At 36.8% G+C, this 16,872-nt stretch overlaps 1 protein-coding gene across 1 annotated transcript in view; it reads left to right on the top strand.

Moving 5' to 3' along the window:
• LOC127654434 (guanine nucleotide-binding protein G(i) subunit alpha-2) overlaps positions 1-16,872 on the top strand; it is a 63,676-nt gene that overhangs the window by 36,813 nt on the left and 9,991 nt on the right. Inside the window, exons 2-4 of the mRNA XM_052141632.1 lie at positions 8,068-8,110; positions 13,613-13,754; positions 15,392-15,552. Coding sequence (XP_051997592.1) covers positions 8,068-8,110; positions 13,613-13,754; positions 15,392-15,552 — 346 coding nt within the window. The remainder of the gene's footprint in view (positions 1-8,067; positions 8,111-13,612; positions 13,755-15,391; positions 15,553-16,872) is intronic.

The raw sequence follows: 16,872 nt of genomic DNA, 5'->3' as shown, positions 1-16,872 counted from the left end.
AGGAGTAGCCGTTCTACTTCTGCCTGAAAGTTGATGTTATTTAGGAAGCCAACATGAAAGGCAATTTACTCATCTAGTCCATACGTCCCATAGGAATTAATTTTCCTTCCTGGCTGAAGGAGAAAAAAGCCAGAGAGAGTTCTGTTTTTGATGGACGCTGCATGTCACTTTAATTCTTTATCCTCTCAAGCAATGAACTGAGACGCAACCTTAGTTTATATTGTATTACAGTACAGCAGTTTCAGGAGAACAAACATGATGGTTTATTGTGCTGGGCATTGTGCTCTGAGTCCTTTGGCTTCACTGGCCAACAGTGTTGGGTAACATTACTTTTAAAAGTAACTCATAATATCGCGTTGCTCCTTAAAGTAACTTAATTAAAAAGTAAATTTTTATGTTAAGTAAAGTGTTGCGTTACTTTTGCGTTTTTTTTTTGTTGAGAATTTACAAAAGTCATTAAATGGACATTGAATATTGATTTGAGTTTAAATTTGTATTTTATTATGGGAGAAGAAAGAGACTCCAGAAACAGCCGCATTACGCTTCTGGTTTGCATCTTGAGTTCTGCAAGTGAAAATGACCATCTGATGACTCTTATCCCACTAATTACATGAGTACATATCAAATATCATTTTTAATGAATACAATCCCTGATATAGTTCTGTAGTATTGTGCAACTGAAATCCCAATAATAACCAGAAAAACAAAATTAAGATTTGGTACATAACACCAGACTAAACAAGCCCAAAACAAACCAGGAACTCTTTATTTTGAAATTATGAAAAAACTGTCAGCATAGATTTTTGAAGGCCGGTGGTTTTAGTTCTTTATATCTTTTAGTCCTATTTTACATGTGTGGGCACGTGTATAAACAATCTTGTCAGTCTGTCATCGCTCTTTCTTTGCGAATGAGCTGGATACTATGTTCCACTCAGCATACTAATAGCCATGGGGCCAGTCAGGGTCTCATTTAAATGCATTGATGTTTGCCCAAATGATGCTAAACAGAGTCATCTTATCTGCTCTGCCAGCCAAAGTCACACAGAGCTCTTTGTTTGGCAAGAGGAAATCTTACAACCACCTCTCTTTGCTTCTCTTTCTTTTGCTCATCCTTCCACTTTCATCTTTATAACCTTGCACAGCACTAACGAAACAGTACCATGTTTTTACCGTGTGCAATTTAGCATTGTAATAGCTTTTAGGATCTTTTTTTATACCAGATAAATACCATGTTACATTTCACAAGATTGAGTTATCATTGGTGCACGTTGAGCAACTTGTCCCACTCCAGAGTTAATAATTAGGGTAGAGGTTTTAAAAAAAATCTCAAACCAAGTGTGGAGCCCTTATGTTAATTGGGATGCTTGCCTTGGGGTCGAAATTCCCTACATGAGTACGTGAACCCAGACGCTTCTAGCGATGCAAGCTTGTTTTTGCCTCTCATAACAAAGTACAGCGTTACACCCATTACTGGCACACCCATCTGTGTATAGGTATTGCTTAATTTATGTTTCTGGCCTTAGAAAGCACTTATTACATCTTACCTTAACTGTTTCAATATATAAAAAATTCTTGTTTAATTGGATGTTATTCACAAATGAGTGTTTTTTCGTGTCTGTGACCACCTGAGCTTTTTTTCAACTTTTTAATGTGCTCCGCAAAGCAGCACCAAATTAATAAGCTATTTTAAGGTAATGTATAGGTCCAGTGTGCATTAAAACACTCCCTTTGTCTCCAATTACACTGTATTCTTCTCTGTGGCATGCAGTGTATTGTGAATAAACAATTCAATTGTTATTCTCTGGGTCTTTTAAGGATCATGTATTGCCTCTCTCTTGTTAAGTATGTATTCGTTTGTATTAGTATGATATAGCAGAGCTCTGGGGACGGTATGAAACTGTGCTTCTTGTATGTCTCATCTCTTGGGTGTCTGTACTGGGAGGTAAATGTTTAGGTGCTTTGATTTTGCTGCTCTTTTCCAAAGGCACTGTTTTTCTTTGTGCAAAGTACAGTGGGCAGTAATGTTATACAGTCATACTGTAGGAGGTCAAAGGGAACAATAAAAGTAAATTATTAATCCAAATGAAACCAAAGACAACTGTTAGGCAGCTCACACTTGACAAATGACTTAAAAACCTAAAAAATAAATTTTGATGACATTTGTATTTAATTGATTATGATTTACAGGGTTCCAACAGGCATGGAAAACCTGGAAATATCAGGGAATTTTAAAAGAATATTCTGGGTTCAAGACAAGTTAATCTCAACCAACAACATTTGTGACAAATGATTATCACAAAAATGATTTCGAATCGCCCCTTGATTATTAAAAATAGAAGTGATTACTGTAAGGCACTTACAACGGAAGTGCATGGGACCAATCTATAAACCCTAAAATGTGCATCGTTTGAAACTTATAACCACAAGCTGTAAACATTACTCATGAACATGATTTTAGTTTGATAAAATTGCTTTCTTACCTTATCTATGTAGTTATATGCAATACTGCTATTACAGTTGTATAATTGGATACAACTTTACATAGGTATGGTCAGGTTGTTACGGTATAACCACTTTGAAGAGAATATTGCTGTGCAAGTAATAATGGAAATTAAGAACATCTTAATGCATAAATCTGTGCTCCGAAATAATACATTTTCTAAAAATTGCCCTTTCTTTCTTTCTTTCTCTCTTTCTTTCTTTCTTTCTTTCTTTCTTTCTTTCTTTCTTTCTTTCTTTCTTTCTTTCTTTCTTTCTTTCTTTCTTTCTTTCTTTCTTTCTTTCTTTAATTTTTTAAAGAGTAAAACTTGATCGCAGGCCGTTTTGATTTCGGAGTTGTTAATTAATAATTTTTCTGATTCAGTTCTTTTCAATAAATTGAATCAAATCTGAATCAAAATGATTTTTACACATTTTGAATCATCTAATCACAGCAAGCGCAGCTATGCCTAGAGAGGGCATAGAAGATTTATATTTCAGATAGTACAATGCGTCTCATTGAATGTTGGTGACTTTGTTTCAAGCAATACAATCTGATGAAAACATTATTCTTTTTTTTTTATATTACACTGAAAGCCTTTTAACATCGCTTGATGTAATTTCTCTTCCCTGAGCTTAACTCAAAATTATTTGCTCTCAAATCTGTCCACTCAAAATAATTTAATGATCTCCAAGTCATCCAGGCACACTTTTTGTTGTCTCAGCAAAAGATACTGAAGAGAACTTAACTGTGTTTTAAGGACTTAATATAATCAAGAACTTTTGCTTCTGTTCCCGGTGTTCTGACGATTTGTGCTGCCTTGTCGAAAAATGCTACCGTAGCGCGAATCGATCACCGAGAATGTCGATTCATTCTCTAGCTACTGTTTCCATAATGATGTAAATCTCACAATATTAAGACATCGTTATTTCATTTAAAACAGGGTAAGTGTATGGGGAGCATATTTTTATATTTTAAATGAACCAGCAATTATCACATTTGATATAACAAGTAAAAATGACATTATTGTATATTATATGAAATACAATTATAATAAAATTATAAGTTATGAGTACTGTATACTGTACTGTTTTTATTTTTAAAACTGTGTGAAAAGTAAAAATTATCATAAAATATTCATCTTTGACCTGTCAAAGCACACCTTTCCTAACTGAAACTTTCAGTTACCGTACGTTCACACCAGTGGCGGCGAGAGCGGCAAATCGACCGGAAGTCATTCTTTTTCAATGACGGCCAGCGTCTCTCGGCGGCGAGAAGCGGCGCGGCGAGTCTTGGGCGGCGTGGGCGTCAGATGGAAGTTCAAGTGCAGTCAACATTATGGTAATGAGCTGTGACGCGGTTCGGCGTCAACCAATTGGAATATAGAAGTGCTCCGCTCTAGCGAAGTCGAGAACACAACCGTGTAAACTTTGGTTCCCACCAAACATTCGTTCCGAAGTTAAAATGGAGAAACGAATTATTGCCGTGATGGGTTTCCCTGTAATATATGACCAAGACCACAGTTATTATTACAAATGTATTTTATTTTGATAACAAACAACTATAATTTTAATTACTTTCTGCCATCGATCGATTTCTTATTTTCACATTTTAAAGAGTTCATGAGGATATACGCTACTTGTGATCGGTCGGCAAAAAGTAAATGGTCGACATGTCTGGATGTTTAAATTGCGGCCCCTTTAAATATAGTTCACAAAACAAAGCATTCTGAACAAACGTTGCCGCTTATTTCAACTACGTCAGAGCGTCCACAAGCGTCCTTGAGCGTCGAAGGCAGGGCAGCCAGAGCGAATTTTGACGCTCTCGCCGCTTCTGGTGTGAACGTACAGTTATTCTTGTTCAGCTGGCTGACCGTACAAATATTCATATGGTAGTTAGCATTTTTTGACACATGAATATTTACATTATGTTCACTGTCATTAGAAAAAACAATACTACATAATAATGTCTTCAAGATGTCAGGAGTTGCATATTTTGATAGACCAACGTGCCCTATCAAATAATGCTCCCAGTTTTTTGAAACTAAATAAATGATGAAAGTACTCTGAATCTGGCAAAACAGTACATTTATTTATTTATTTATTTATTTATTTTAAAGCCTCACGCCATATCACACTACATGAACATTAGCACATTCTGATTACTTGCGTGTCAAGTGCTGCTACCTACTTTGTACACATTTCACACACTCTGGCACTTTTTGCACGTATATGTTGCACAACTATCTTTTTCATATTTGGCACATTGAAAATGTAAGGATTCATAGATTTATGGGCGTGGTAACGCAGAACAAAACTGTGAGTCTGCACATGCGCATAACCAGTAAGTAGCACATATCGATGGGTAGCACAAATCGTCAGAACACCGGGACCTTTTCCTTATACATTGGCGGCCAAAAGTTTGGAATAATGTACAGATTTTGCTATTTTGGGAGGAAATTGGTTCTTTAATTCACCAAAGTGGCATTCAACTGATTTCAAATAGTCAGGACATTACTGATGTACCAGAAAAGAAATCTGCACCATCACTATTTGAAAGTAATTTTTTGATCAAATCTAGACAGCAGACATCACTCCAACACCTTATCCTTGAGTAATCATGCTAAATTGATCATTTGGTACTAGAAAATCACTTGCCATTCTATCAAACAGAGTTGAAAGCTATTTGGTTCATTAAATGAAGCTTAACATTGTCTTTGTGTTTGTTTTTGAGTTGCCACACAATGCAATAGACTGCATACTGTGGCTTAATATTGTCTTAAGGTAAATAATAGTTCAAAAATGGCACTTCGTCAGTCAATCATTGTTTTGAGGTATGAAGGCTGTACAATGCTTGAAATTGCCAAAAAACTGCAGATTACATCCAAAGGTGTAACTACAGTCTTCAAAGACAAAGGACAACTGTCTAACAAGGACAGAAAGAGATGTAGAAGACCAGATGTACAACTAAACAAGAGGATAAGTACATCAGAGACTCTAGTTTGAGAAATAGACGCCTCACATGTCCTCCGCTGACGGCTTCATTGAATTCTACCCACTCAACACCAGTTTCATGTACAACAGTAAAGAGAAGACTCGGGGGTGCAGGCCTTATGGGAAGAATAGCAAAGAAAAGGCAATTTTTGAAGCAGAAAAAGAAAAGGTTGGAGTAGGCAAAGACACACAGACATTGCACAACAGATAATTGGAAAAGAGCATTATGGATCTTGACCCCATTGAGCTTTTGTGGGATCAGCAAGAATGTAAGGAGCATGAGAACGTGCCTATGGCAAGTGCTACAGGAAGTGTGGGGTGAAATGTCACCTGAGGATCTGGACAAACTGACAGCTAGAATGCCAAGGATCTGCAAAGCTGTCATTGCTGCACGTTTTTTGCACGAGTTTTTGATGAGAACTGTTTGAAGTAGTTCTGAATTTTTTTCAAATTGTAATGGTAATGTTATTAATGCCCTGACTATACATTGATCAGTTGAATGCCACCTTGGTGAATAAGTACCAATTTCTTTCCATAAGAGCAAAATCTGCACAGTATTCCAAACTTTTGGCCGCCAGTGTCCATTTGTTAACACAAGCTGCTGAATATCAGAACACCAGGCTTCCATACTTTTGAAATAACAAGCAGAGAGCCACGGCCAGGTTACATCAACAAAAAGCCCAGTTCTGACAGCAGATGTTTTGGCAAAGCTACAGAAAGCGGCAGTAGCCTAGATGTCATCCCAGAGAGAGCCAAAACCTTCAGCAGATACACGTACAGCCTTGGCACTTCAGAAATGATATGTTGCGCACAGAATATTACAGAACTTGTTTACACCTCTGCTGGCAGCTGTCTAGCAGAGAGACCGCATTCATGATTAGATCATAGATGTGAATGTAATGAGGCATGTAAGGCCATCATCACCTGAAATAATTCCCTGAATCTGAAATAAGTAGTTTTGAGGCTTTTAGTGCTAGTCTTTAAGATTTTAGATCATCTAAATGTTAGTGTACTCCTAAAATGTACAGTTTTGGTCTTCCAAACAGTCTTTTTTTCTTTTTTTTTTTTTAAACCGTTAATGGAATCAAGGCTTTTCTTTTCATTTTCATATTATTTTTAAAGTGGCCTTGCCCTGAGATTGGACATTCCCCACCCCTGTGATAAAGAGTCAATCCAATGTAAAGTTGAATATTTCGGCACTGTATGATTTACTGTTGAATAACACAGAAATAAAATGATTCTAGGAATGGAGTCATCAGCTTGTTTTGGATGTGTAGCCCACATAAAATGGCATGCAGATGCCCCCCACAAAATAAGTCTTTTAATATAGAGATACACCGATGGATCAGAATAGCATTGGTGTAAGAAAGTTGGTAGAATAAAGTTATGTTTTTATTTCTTTCTAAGTTATGTAATTATCAATGATTTGAAACAAGGTAGCATTTAAACAAAAACGGAACCACCAAAATGTCGGTATTGATATCGGTAGATAGATGCAAATTTTATATTTTTGCATTATTATTTTTTTTAATAAATTCTATTAATTTTATACATTTTATGCAATTATAATATCAAGGAAAATATTCAGCAATTATTCAATAAATCAAAACATTTGTCTATTGCACTATTTTACAGTACGTCTACTTTCAATATACTTAAATTGTACTTACCCAAGTACTGTGTAATTTTAGATAAACTACATGTACTTGATATGGGTTAAGTTTAGGTTTAGGGTTGGTACATAGTGTTACGGTGCAGAACCCTACCTGCAAACACTACAAAAGTTTATGTCTAGGGGATATGCTGAACTGGTTTCTGCATGCAACATGCAAACTCAACTGTCCCTACATGATGCAATATAATGTGGGAGTTAGTCCAACAAAAATGTATGGATGAATATGTGTCAGCTAGGAGTCTTCCAGAGAGAGACCTTTCACCTGTTGGCTTGGCCTTGTGCTGTGCGGCGTGGAGATCGGGTATCCCGGTCCAGCACAGGCATCAGTCGGTAAAGTTCAGTTTTAAAACAAATTATGTTTCCGTGTTGTAGTGGTGGAGTTAAAACCACGGTGATCTTCCTCGACCACAAAAAAAACTTCAAAACAAAAGAGGTAGAGTAATTGACACAGAGAGCCTCGCATTTTTAGCGGGCCGAGATCCACACGCAAACCGCTAGCTTCCATATCTGACGCATGTGCGCCTTTCTAATTCCCCCAGTGAGTGACATGGTAAATGGTCTGCACTTATATAGTGCCTTTTTTAACCTTAGCGGTATTCAGAGTACATACACACTGCACTGAAGTGTAAAGCTTTACACTGCTTTAGACTTCACTCATTCATACAATGCCATGCAAGGCGCTAACCTGGTGTCTTGCCCAAGGACACTTCAGCATGTGGAGTCGTGTGGGCCGGGAATCGAACCACCAACTTTTTCAAATTTGCAGCCTTAATATGATGTTTAATATGTTATTTCAATAGGAAATGCGTCAACACTGTAACTGTCTATTTTGTAACAAGTATTTTAATGGATACATAAAGTAAATACTGTATTTTATTTGTTTGTCACTTGAATTAAATTATTTTCCTTTCTCTCTGCAGGTGCCGGTGAATCAGGAAAGAGCACCATTGTCAAACAGATGAAGTGAGTAGGAAAGTCATTCTTTTTATATATGATTTATCTAAACATTTTGTTTTGGTACACTTTTCAAGTCCATAAGCTCTTTGCACATGAAAATGCATCTTGCAATTGTTCTTGAGGCCTGATGAGGAAGGATCAGTGAGAATAATTTGGCTCATTGCAGCTGCACAGATCATTAAAGTACACCGTCTATTTATAATGTTGTCTAAATATACAGTATATTCAGGGAACTATGGACATATAACAACGCAGAATGCACACACACACACACACACAAAAAGAAAAAAACAAATTCCAAATACACGTCATGTGCATATCAGCTTACTAACTTGTGTAACTAATGATCTACTTGCTTGTAAAAAGGATATTTTTAATAAATCTTTTTAACACATGAGCTAATAACAATCAAAATGCAGCACAACTAATTAAACAACGCAGGTGTCTCAATATGCGTTTTTGAGACCTGAAGTTATTTTAAACATGATTACAGTGTCTAAAAATGTTCCAGTCCTGCGTGAGACACTGAAGAAATAGCGAGACATGGTGCAGCAGGTATGGACGTTCCTCCAGTGCGTGTTTACAAAGGACAACCTTGGAAAAATAGAGCAGATGCATGCAAAAACACGTTCTGTGTGAACTGCCCCTAACACATCCATTTGCGCGTATGTGACCGAACGGTTGTGCGAAATAAATTCGGTAGGACTGTATATTTTTTCATAAGATACATGATAACATGCATGACATACCCGAACACAGAAAAACTGACTTAAAAACCTGGCGGACCTCTAATGTGAACAGCTCAGAGCGCTAACAAGGCATTTGCACCCCTCAAGCGGTTACTTATTTATTGTTAAATTGCAATAATTGTTAAAGTATTAACATTGATTTGTTGAGCATGTGCTAAAACTAGTACTGTCTCTTTAATAAAAAATGGCATTTCAGCTTCTTTAAATGAGTGCATGTTAACTAGAGAGGACTCGAAGGGCTTTACCTCATCTGTGCAATGCATGATTAGAATTAAATCCGTTTTTTTTTTTTTAATCAACATTTGACTGTAAAGAACAGAAAGGGTATTAAAAGACACATTATTCAATAAGAAATGGGTCACGTGTATCTTGTCTTGGACACACATTACACGGAACAAGCAAAGGATCTTGCTGCTGAACACTTCACGATTAAACTACACAATTACTAATGATTGAAATGTAAACATTTACCTGCCAGTTGCCAAATATATTCACTTCAGTCACAGAGCATGAAATTTGGTTGCAAATGCAAGTGATTTCCTCATTGTAGTAGAGGGTTGAGTATTGAGTAAAAAATCGATCTTGGGATTTAAGAATCAATATCAAGATTGTACAAAGGAAGATTGTGATTAATATAGAAAACTATATTTTTACCCACCACTTATTGTATTGTATGATAAATGAATAATTGACTTTTTGAGGGTAAATCATTGGGGCTACATTGAATATCTTAAAGGGGTCATATAATGCCATTTTTGTACAAGTAAATATAAATCTTTAGGGTCTAAATGAAAACTTTGTAATATACTTTTATTAAAAATTCTCATTAGTATTTTAAGAAAACACTAATTTTACCTGCTCAAAAACAGCTCTGTTTTCAGCACGCCGTTTCAGAGCATATGACTTTAAATGATAATGAGCTTTGGTCACCCGCCCCTCCGTTCTGGAGTTATTCTCCAGTATAACTGTTTTTTTACATTAGTTCTTAATCAGTAACGTACAAGTAAACCAGGTGTAACTTAGTGTTACCATGTTAACTGTAACACCTGCGTACACAGTTTTTAATAACACAATAACCATAACGCATTGTTCATTATAAACGTGGGATTATGAATTATATTGAGAACGTCGTAACGTTATGGAAAACATGCCGTAATGTACCCTGAGTGTAAACATTAGCCACATTCATTGTGAAGCGTGCAAGCGATTTGCAAAGATTAATATAAAGGTTAATAAAACGTTACACTTACTTCTTCTGGAGGTGCAGAGGGAATATAAATAGTTGGTACCGAATCTTTTTTTCAGCAGCAGCATCTTAGCAAAACCAGCTTTATACTGACCCTCGTTTATAAAGCAGTCTGGTGAAAAATGATTTGCGCAAACATGAACGCATTGACGTTGCTCGTGGGGAATATTCCCATCGTAAACAAAACTCAGCCACTGCGTCTTCAGCGGTTCAGATTTAGGAACATCAAAATGACTGCTGTGTTCGTTATTACACCGAAGAACAGGACACCACAATCGCACATTCTGCTCCAGTGTATCAACAATGATGACGGACTATGATTGACAGCTCGCTCACGAGCGAGGGCGGGTCTGTGTTGAAACACTGCTGTCAATCAACAATCCTGGGAGGGGCGTCCGACCGTGTGACGTCACACGGTCGAACGGCTCGATTTGAGGCAGGGGAAAATATATAAGGAGATTAAAACAAAAACACTGGATGGATTTTTATCATAATAGGATGGTTGTGTACAGGCACAGCCAACACACATTTCAGTACAATCAACTTGAAAAAGTGCATGTACCATTATATGACCCCTTTAAGTTCTTTTATACAGTGTTAGTAACTGTTTGTAGCACACAGAGAAGTAAAAGCCTTGAATGGCTTAATAAGTCTACATTCCTTTTGGGCTGCTTCTAGGTTGTTTTAATGAACGTGATTTCAAACTTGTCTATAGGGCTGTTTGCCAAGTTCTGATTTGCTGACTCAAGAGTAGACTTCAAAATGTGCTGACATTGATCAATCTTTAATTGCATGATGCAAGTTCCCAATCCAGTACTGAACATTAATTTCCTTAATCTTTGCTTTGCTTGAAAAGTAATTTACTTGCAGTGTAAATTAAATAATGTATTAGATTTTCACCAGGAGTTGACTGACTTAAAACTCCATATAGAATATTTATACCGACCAAAACGATGGCTATTATTATTAAGCCATGGCCATATTAATACATTTTCGAAAATCCATTAAATTCGCTATGTTTACACTTCTCCTCCACACTAGAACAGCATTTTCCTTGATGGAAAATGTAACATTTTGGAAACAATTTGCATTGCTGCATACTTCGAAATTGTAGTTTCTAAACGAAAATGTATCAGTGTTGACGCTGCCTTAGATTTGTTATGCCGGATAATTGATATGATTGCTGATATTCTATATGATATGCTGATATTTATTTTATTTTTTTTATCCCTTTTCTCTCAATTTGGAATGCCCAATTTCCACTATTTAGTAGGTGACCGGTCCTCGTGGTGGTGCAGTTACTCACCTCAATCTGGGTGGCGTAGAACAAGTCTCAGTTGCCTCCGCTTCTGAGACAGTCAATCCATGCATCTTATCACATGGCTCGTCATTCTTTACACTGCGGAGACCCACGTGTGGAGGCTCATGCCACTCTCAGCGATCCACGCATTGAGAGCGAGAACCACAAATCACGACCATGAGGTGGTTACCCCATGTGTCTCTACCCTCCCTAGCAACTGGGCCAATTTATTTGCTTAGGAGACCTGGCTGGAGTCACTCCAAAGGTGGTAGTCAGCGTCAGTTAGTCGCTGAGCTACCCAGGCCCCCAATTGCCGATATTCTAAATATATAGGCAACTAAAGTATGCTTCAGTTTCACGGACTGTCATATGTGTAACGCCACGCACCAGTACATGTCTGTGCGCGTTGTCGGCACAAGCATCTGGAGTTCACTGTTCTAAAGAGTATCAAAAAACAGTTGTGCTGTACGTTCGTAGAATGCATCAGTACAGTCTCATGGCCAATAGAGTATACTTTGACAAGCTGGAACCATGCACGTGCGAAAAACGGAATAACTGAAAAATATTTCATTTACATATTGGTATATTGGCTTATATTATCAGTATTTAATTTGACTGATATGATAACAAATTACAGATGTTGTACTGCCAACTAGTTATCGCAATATAAACCTTCACTGATTGGTACTGATTTGAGTTTAAATTATTATTTTATGTGAGAAGCAGGTGTGGAGTGTTTCGAGTGACATGAAACTAGCACAGCTAAATTATACAGATTAGCAGACTGTATACTAAAATACTTGAAATCAGAATGTTGCGATTTGACTAATCCGAATCAATTATTCCAGATAACTGTGTGATCCTGGTGAGTTCACGTCATGCCAGAATTACTGCAATTATGAGATGACAACTGTGAGATTCTACTTGGTAGTTGTCTGTGTCCTGGGAGCTCGAAAGGTGTTTGTATCTATGGCATCACTCGTATCAGAATCTTGCAATTTCTGACATGATGTGAAGGCATCATGAAAATACTATACCGATTTTAAAAAAGAAACGATAATCATAGTGAATACGGTTGTGGTCACCGATATTAGGCTCTTTTTCATAAGAGTGCAATGCACAGCACTATGTGCAATGACAGTGCACTATGTCTTATCCAGTTTTCGTGAGAGCGCTAATTCTAAGTGCAATTTTTTGTTTTGCAAGTGCAAAGCGCAAGTGGTTGTGGGTGGGTGTTTTTGCACCATCCGTAGGTGTATGCATGCAAACTGTGGGTGTGTTCTATGTAAATGATGTGGTGCAAAATGCAATTTGCGATTTTCCTGAGAAATAGGTCATTGCGCTAAGATGATTCAAAAGCACATCTGTTTTTAGTGCAAAGTCTTTGGTTCCTGGATTTGCAGTTTGGAGATTCCACCAGCAGGTGATAATAAAGTTCATGTCCAAACTATTTAAACAATATCGAACACCATCAGTTTTATGAGACAAAAATATATTACATTTGTGTTAAACTATATAGTCTAAGTCAAGGTTTATTTTATAATTATTATTATTATTGTTTATATTTACAATTGTATTAATGATATAATTTGTATTGGTATTTTTCCACCTGTTGTTGTAGAGTGATTTTTAAGTTACTGCAAAAGAAGCCGGTGGAAGAAGTTTGAGAGGGTAAAATGTTTGGATTTGATATGTTATCTTTTTTTTTTTTTACTACATTATTTAGAGTACATTTTTGTACAAATGTGTCATTTGAATTTAGAAAAATTTTAGTGTTTTAATTTATTTGTGCTGCAATAAATTAATAAAATCTTTCTAAATCAAAATCGACCGATAGATGTGAAGTGCGTGCCGATACAATCACTGTTAATACTAGCCATGATTTGTATGTCAGTAGATGAAAATAAGACTCAGATGCTGAAATAACTGGAGAAAAACCTCAGAATTAAATTGCACTTGACCCAGCTCATTAGTGCTTGGCAAGCACAATTTCATCAAACCCTTTTGTGCCTAGATTTTGTGCATGCTTGCATGAAAATACCAAAACTTCATGGCTATACCCACTAACTTTGCGCTTATGACTTAAAGCATAGCACTGCGCTTGGCACTAAAATAGGGCCCAAAGTGACATTACCAAATAACATTTTGTATGATGTATTGATGATGAAAAAGCTCAACTTTTTTTTAACTCACATATTCTGACCTCTGTTTAGGATTATCCATGAAGATGGCTACTCAGAAGACGAGTGTAAGCAGTACAGAGCCGTAGTCTACAGCAACACCATCCAGTCCATAATGGCCATTATTAAAGCCATGAGCAACCTTAAGATAGACTATGGAGAGACCGCAAGAGTGGTAAGACGCCTGTACACCTGGACACAATGACTGTGGCGAATATTTAGGTCATGGTGGGATTCTGTAAGTAAATAATTTATAGAGCGCAGCACATTGCATTAACCTTACATTTCTGATATGGTTTAATATTTCACTTACAATCTCAGTTCAATGCAATATTTCTAACACAACTGAATGTGAGAAAACAAATCATGACATAAAAACATGCACAATTAATCAAATTAAAATCTCTCGTTAAGTGTGATTATTAAACCACAAAAGGCTGCTATTTAATTTATGAATTAAATCTATAATCTGCATGTGCTGTATGCTTCAAAATGATTGTGTGAAGCTGCCACTCGTACACTGAAAACACCTCATCATGAGCATCACGCTTGCTCTGGGTGTGTGTATGTGTGTAGTAGATAACCGTGAGCAGAGCGCTCTGAAGCGTGCAGCACATACAGACTTTAGATTTATTTGAATGAAATCATAGCTTTTTGGCCTTTAATAATCACACAGGACCATGTAGTGAACTGCTTATCCAGAGGTGAGAAACTACAGTCAAAAACATGCAGAAACGCCAAAATAAAAGCTAGATTTAAATGGACGCGTGAAATGGGAAAGAAGATCATTTTTAATGCTATTAAATAATAATAATATTGTATTAAGGCTTATCTCACATCTGTGATGTTATGTTGTGCAGCACTTCATTTGACCAAAAAATGTCTCTTGCTGTAAGGATTTTGTAGAAAAGCACTTCATTTGATACAAATAATGCAATGTATGTTGAACATTTGCAAGGCACTAGCCTGCCATTGGGAGCAGCTTGGGGTGCAGTGTCTTGCCGGAGGACACTTCGGCATGTGGAGTCATGTGGGCCAGGAATCGAACCGCCAACCCTGCGATTAGCGGCCGACCCGCTCTACCACCTGAGCCACAGCCGCCCCAGAATATAGACATTTATATTGAATTTGTTGAGTAGAAAAACAAAATTGTTCTGTGGAAGTTTTTTTTAACAAGAAACTTGAAAGTGATTAGTAATGTAATTGTTTATGAAGTAATGAGTTATGTAAACTGATTACAGTTTTTAGAGAAGTAATAAGTAATTAGTTATGGATTACTTTTTTGAGTAACTTGCCCAACATTGGTTATAATTATTATTATTAGTGGGGATGTGTTCAGTTATCATCTAATATGATTTTGCAAAACATCTTAATAGTTGGTGGTACTTAATAAATAGGCTTCATTTTCCTTCAGCAAAAAAATATTTCTAATTTCTTTATTTGGATTTTGTGTTGAAATATGACTTTCGTACGATTCAGCCGATACTACATTGGATTATGGAATATGTTGGATACCTTTGCTCTCCTTACCACTTGTCTTCCAGAAAAGTACATGGGTATTACTCTAAAAGTATACCATGGGAATGGTATGGGGATACTATGTTTGTTGGAACACTACTGTTATGGTAATACTATGAAGAATCCCACCATACCATTTGTTTACATATGCTAAGTAAAATGTTTTGAGATTATGGTAATCAAATATTACCATTGTATAGATCAAAGAACCATCTGATACCATCATTGAATGAATTATACTCATTGCATCATTTCATTGCATACATTCTCATTATATCTTGTGTGTATGTACAGGACGACGCGCGGCAGCTGTTTGCACTGTCTGCCGCAGCAGAGGAGCAGGGAATCTTAACCGAAGATTTGGCTAACGTGATTCGCAGACTGTGGGGTGACAGCGGGGTACAGGGCTGTTTTATCCGCTCCAGAGAATATCAACTCAATGACTCAGCTGCATAGTATGTTTCTACATGCACACAATGCTTTTCCAGCTTTACAGCACATGTTGCATGTACACACACACACACACACACACACACACACACATAGACAGATAGACAGACAGTGTGTTAACGCAGACTTCAAATTGCATCTAATACCTACTATAATTAGGGTAAAATTATTGTAATGAATGACCTTGTGAATAAATGCCTTATTATACTGCTCTCCAAAGGCAAAACACAGTAACTACTAGAGCTACACCGATGTATCGGCCAAACATCTGTATCGGTAAAAAAAAACAAAGCAATTATCTTTACCATTGGACATCTGCAGATTGTCTAAAAACAGCCAATGATCTTATTTCTTGTCAAAAGAGGGAAGAAATATGCCAGTATCGGTATCAAACTAGCAGTATCGGTATCGGCAGAAGTTGTTCTAAATAATAGTATATTGGTATCTGCACACAAATTTTTTATCGGTGCTTCATAGTAATTGAAGCCATTTTCAGTGTTACCGTAGTTTTTCCGATTGTCCAACCAAATGAGTTGTACATGCATGCATGATAATGCACTGTTTAAATATGTACATGCCTAAAAGTCATAACCAATGAATTGACACTTGACTTGTTTGCCTAAAAATTAAAATTCTCTCATCATTTACTCATCCTCATCACATCCCAGATGTGTACGAATTTCTTTCTTCTGCAGAACACAAATGAAGATTTTTAGAAGAATATTTAAGATCTGTAGGTTCATACAATACAAGTGAATAGTGGCCAGAAATATTTAAGCTCCAAAAAGCATATAAATACAGCATAAAGGTACTCCAGTGGTTTAATCCATGTCTTCAGAAGCAATATGATAAGTGTGGGTGAGAAACAGATCAATATTTAAGTCTTTTTTTACTAGAAGATCAGCCTTCTGCACATTCACGAGAGGACCGAGTTCTTTTTATTTAGTTTTTTTGCCGATTCGCATTCTTTGTGCATTTTGCCACTTACTGGGATGTTGTACAAATGCGATTCATTTATTCCTTTATCCCTCTTTTTTTTCTCTTCCCTGCCCAGTAAGTGGCGAAATGAACAAAGAATGCGAATCGGCAAAAAACTAAATAAAAAGAACTCGGTCCTCTCGTGAACTTATGTCTTATGGATTACTTCTAAGCTGCTTTTATGTGATTTTTGGAGCTTCAAAGTTCCATGGCCACCATTCACTTGCATAGTATGAACCAACAGAGCTGAAATATTCCTTTAAAAATCTTCATTTCTTTTCAGCAGCAGAGAGAAAGTCAAACACATCTGGGATGGCATGAGGGTGAGTAAAGGATGAGAGAACTTT

This window comes from Xyrauchen texanus, chromosome 13 (assembly GCF_025860055.1).
Source record: "Xyrauchen texanus isolate HMW12.3.18 chromosome 13, RBS_HiC_50CHRs, whole genome shotgun sequence".
Lineage (NCBI taxonomy): Eukaryota > Metazoa > Chordata > Actinopteri > Cypriniformes > Catostomidae > Xyrauchen > Xyrauchen texanus.
This window is presented reverse-complemented; position numbering and strand designations above follow the sequence as displayed.